We start from the raw sequence: 5,270 nt of genomic DNA, 5'->3' as shown, positions 1-5,270 counted from the left end.
ATATATATATATATATAATGAAAGGTAAAGTCGACCTCTTTCCCAATGCTCTGTCACCTCGTCTCCTTTAAATATTCTTTCTAATTTTGGCACAAAACTATCACTTTTGAGAAGAGGAGAATTCAATTACATCAGCCTCAGTACTCGATTGTTACTTATTTTATTGACCGCAAAAAGATAAATGGCAAAGTCGACCTTGACGGAATTTGAACTCAGAAAGTTAAACACGGATGAAATACGCTTAACATTTAGTTTAGCACAGTAACAATTCTGCCACCTCGATGCCAATAAACCGTTAGCATAATGTAGCAATGTTATAAGGATCTACGTATTTATTACTCTTTTACTTGTTTCAGTCATTTGACTGCGGCCATGCTGGAGCACCGCCTTTAGTCGAGCAAATCGACCCCAGGACTTATTCTTTGTAAGCCTAGTACTTATTCTATCATTCTCTTTTTGCCGAACCGCTAAGTTACGGGGACGTGAACACACCAGCATCGGTTGTCAAGCAATGTTGGGGGGACAAACACAGACACACAAACACACACGCATATATATATATATATATATATATATATATATATATATATATATATATATACATACATACATACATATATATATATATACGACAGGCTTCTGTCAGTTTCCGTCTACCAAATCCACTCACAAGGCTTTGGTCGGCCCGAGGCTATAGTAGAAGACACTTGCCTAAGGTGCCACGCAGTGGAACTGAACCCGGAACCATGTGGTTGGTAAGCAAGATACTTACTACACAGCCACTCCTTCATCAAAATAATAATTTAAAATTTTGGCAGAGGGCCACAATTTCGGAGGAGGGGTTATTTGACTCCAGTGCTCAACTGGTACTTATTTTATCAACTCCGAAAGAATGAGAGACAAAGTCGACCTCGGCAGAATTTGAACTCAGAACATAAAGACGGACGAAATACAGATAAGCATTTTGTCCGGTATGCTAACGATTCTACCAGCTCGCCGCCTTTTTATGCATGAAAATAACAAGAAACTGTATTAAATCATGCAATTTCTTCGAGTCTTAATATTATTAAATAACCATTGTTTATTCATTAATTTTGTTTGTTTAACTAGGACGAAGACAAAATGCGTCTTTTGAGGACAGCCATGAAAACACAAACCGAAATCATGACACAGGTAAGAAGTTCTAGCAGTATTTTGTTGTTTTAGAGAAATTAACGTTTTACTTTTCAGCTTTTAACAGTCAGGTATGTCTATCTTCGTTTCCTCTGCTTCATTCATCACTGATCCATGATAACACGGTACGCTCATTTGATTCTACGCTTATTACAAGGTGATCTGTGATAACACGGGTCGGCGATCAGTCAAAGATTTTGCTTGGCCCGCACTAGCGCGTCCCAGCGACCATCTGCAATGCTCAATACAACGAAACATGTTCTATCATTTCTTTATCACTGATTCATTTAACACAGTGCTCTCTTTTTTAAATCAAACACCCGTGATAAACGAGGATAGATGTATAAGGCAGTCAACTAGTTCACAGTAAAATAACAAATCATTAGAACCATATTGCTCTGATCCAGTCGTTACGATTCATCTCAAAGCCGTTATGATTCATCGTAACAGTAAAAGAGTATAATGCCTTGCCCAGATAATCAGCGGCAAATTCACTATAAATGAGAACACCAATCTTTACAATTGCCTGTTTACACCCTCTTTCTTTTTATTCTCTCTCCCCTCTCCTTCTCTCTCCCTCTCTCTTTCTCCCTCCCTCTCCCTCTATCTTTCTATCTTTCTATCTATTTATCTACCTTCTTTTTTCCGTCTTTTCCCTCTTACAGATTATATTTTCATAACAAGCGATATTCTAAGCAAAAGACATTTTACATTAAAATCATATCGCCAAATATAAGTTGCAGTTATAACCCTTGTCCTAAGTAGAATTGCAACAGCACTAAACACCAGATACGAGGATCCTGAAGAGCCGAATCCGTAAAATGCTTTTAGATCCCAACGGCAGATACTGTATTTCTGTCAACTTGTTACTAAACAGAATCAATTAACCAATTTTTCGATGTCCAAATTATGTTATAATCGCAAAAATTCCGACCAAAATCTTCGGCTCGAGATTAGCTCCCCAGATATTTTGTTGCTCTCCACTACAGAAATCTCTGCGTCTCCCTTTCTTTCCCACTTCCGTCCTCACTTGTCTCGGCAGGGAGAGGGGGCTTTAAACAGCCATGAGCCCTCTCTCTTCCAACTAAGCCATAAAAATTCCCCTTTGAGTACATCACATGAAGCTTGTATTAAAACTCTTGCAGTTTCTATTTTGTTCGGTCATTGTCTCTGATTGGTTTCTTTCCTTTCTTTGTTTCAGACTATTCTCGGTCAAGGTGTTGACTGTCATTTAATGGGATTAAGGGAAATATCCAATGAAAAAGAACTGCCCATCCCAGAAATATTTGCTGATGAATCCTATAAGCTGGCTAATCATTTCACACTATCTACCAGCCAAGTAAGGATATTTTCGTTTTACAGTGACATACTCTTTTACTCTTTTACTTGTTTCAGTCATTTGACTGCGGCCATGCTGGAGCACCGCCTTTAGTCGAGCAAATCGACCCCAGGACTTATTCTTTGGAAGCCTAGTACTTATTCTATCGGTCTCTTTTGCCGAACCGCTAAGTTACGGGGACGTAAACACACCAGCATCGGTTGTCAAGCGATGTTGGGGGGACAGACACAGACACACAAACATATACACACACATACATATACATACATATACATATATATACATATATACGACGGGCTTCTTTCAGTTTCCGTCTACCAAATCCACTCACAAGGCTTTGGTCGGCCCGAGGCTATAGTAGAAGACACTTGCCCAAGGTGCCACGCAGTGGGACTGAACCCAGAACCATGTGGTCGGTAAGCAAGATACTTACCACACAGCCACTCCTGACATATTGATTTTTTGTTTTTTTTTATTTTTGGGCGGATTTACTTACTTGTCTTCTTTTAGTGAGAGATATTGATATTTAGCAGTGGTAAAGGTAAAGTATGAGTCAAAGTTCATTTTACAGTTAAGCCCAGAACAAGAATTCTGAGAATACAAATCATCCACCGGAATAAGTGAACTTTATATGAACCAAAATCATGTGATCCTAGTCATAACTAATTTCTGAATTTTTTCCACGCTGCACAATCCCATCACACAGTCTCAGAACAAAACCCTTGCTGCGCTAGCACATCGCCGTAAATCTGAATATGATAGTACAGTTACACCTTAGTGCCTGCACCAAACGCTGACAAATCACCAGTTTCTTGAATAAGAACTTGTTGAGCTCATATTTTTCTTCCACACTGCAATCGCTATATTCAGATTGATTTTCTTTGTTTTTTAACGGTGGTGAAGGATATGAGTCTAGACCAGTAGTTCTCTGCTATTTTTTTTACCTATGAACCCCTTTGTTTTCTATTTTATTCGGGGGTAGGGGAAACGCTCATAGCCATTCGACGTCTAAAAACTCCTATTATGTTTTTTTGATTAAATATTATTAGAAATTGTACAAAAATTTTTTAAACATTTTTGTATATTGTACAAATATAACCAATTTATTGCACATAAATTTTAACAACAAAATCTTAAAAGGACCCTACAAGGTCACATGAACCCCGGTTGAAAACCACCGATCTAGACAGGATTATGCACTTCACTTCTTAGCGCTCCCCCTCCGTAATTTGCATACGGTCAGTCGCCGCATAGCGCTAATCAGTGACTGAAATATTGAGAGAAACTATCTCTGCCTAGTGTCTGTAACCGAAGAGGAGATAACTACTCCGAAATGCTTGCATCTCATTGTCTAGATAGGTGGCGCTGCGAACTGATAGTGGTGTAGTAAAACCATTCTGTCTACAATAAGACATTTTCTCCATGACAAAACACAGTGAATGGCTTATTTACGAGTCCAAACGTGCCACTTGCATATTTGAAGGCATATAGAATTAAACAAATTTTGCATGATCGATTAAGCCAGCATTACCATAAATTACTGCATTTTAAGGCACATATGACGCATTTTTACGAAAAAAAAATGTCGTGAAAACAAAATCACCCTGGATTCGGACCTAGTGCTTTATTAATGCACTAAAACTTTTTTCTTGTATATGCATTACTGAAATGGGATTGTGTCTAATATGCCCGTGCCGTCTGTTATGCCCTCAGATATACTCTCTTACTCTTTTATTTGTTTCAGTCATTTGACTGTGGCCATGCTGGAGTACCGCCTTTAGTCGAATAAATCGACCCCAGGACTTATTCTTTGGAAGCCTAGTACTTATTCTATCGGTCTCTTTTGCCGAACCGCTAAGTTACGGGGACGTAAACACACCAGCATCGGTTGTCAAGCGATGCTGGGTGCGGTGGGGGGAACAAACACAGACACGCAAACATATACACACACATACATATATATATATATACATATATACGACGGGCTTCTTTCAGTTTCCGTCTACCAAATCCACTCACAAGGCTTTGGTCGGCCCGAGGCTATAGTAGAATACACTTGCCCAAGGCGCCGACTGAACCTGGAACCATGTGGCTGGTAAGCAAGCTACTTACCACACAGCCACTCCTACGCCTATGATAATTATGATAATTAATTAATTATTACCGTTTTCACTCATGTTTCTTCTAATAAAGCCAACCTTCCGTTATTCATTTAATCTTACCTGGTCTTTAACAATCATGTCATGAGACAGTGTTTCTCAACCCATTTTTACCTATTGACCCCTTAGATTCCTATTTTACTCAGAGGGACTCTCCTAGCCATTCGATGTTCAAAAAATCATATTATAGTTTTATAATTAAATATTACCAGGAATTGTATTTTTTAAAAATTCGGTAAAATATTTTGTGTATTGTAGAAGTCTAACCAATTTATTGCCAATAAATTTTAACGACAAGATCTTACTTAGACCCCACCCCTAGGGCCATATGGACTACAATTGAGAACTTCTGGTTTATGATACTCTTTTACTCTTTTACTTGTTTCAGTCATTTGACTGTGGTCATACTGGAGCACCGCCTTTAGTCGAGCAAATCGACCCCAGGACTTATTCTTCGTAAGCCTGGTACTTACACTATCGATCTCTTTTGCCGAACCGCTAAGTTACGGGGACGTAAACACACCAGCATCGGTTGTTAAGCGATGTTGGGGGACAAACACAGACACAAAAACATATACACACGCACATACATATATACG

The 5,270-nt window shown here is 38.8% G+C and overlaps 1 protein-coding gene across 1 annotated transcript in view; it reads left to right on the top strand.

The window, feature by feature from the left end:
• Positions 1-5,270, top strand: part of LOC106867711 (choline O-acetyltransferase) — a gene marked incomplete at its 5' end in the record, with an annotated part of 213,268 nt that overhangs the window by 206,977 nt on the left and 1,021 nt on the right. Inside the window, 2 exons of the mRNA XM_014912671.2 lie at positions 1,111-1,173; positions 2,375-2,512. Coding sequence (XP_014768157.2) covers positions 1,111-1,173; positions 2,375-2,512 — 201 coding nt within the window. The remainder of the gene's footprint in view (positions 1-1,110; positions 1,174-2,374; positions 2,513-5,270) is intronic.

This window comes from Octopus bimaculoides, chromosome 5 (genome assembly GCF_001194135.2).
Source record: "Octopus bimaculoides isolate UCB-OBI-ISO-001 chromosome 5, ASM119413v2, whole genome shotgun sequence".
Classification (NCBI taxonomy): Eukaryota; Metazoa; Mollusca; class Cephalopoda; order Octopoda; family Octopodidae; genus Octopus; species Octopus bimaculoides.
The sequence above is the reverse complement of the archived record's forward strand: the minus strand, read 5'-3'. Positions and strand labels throughout refer to the sequence as shown.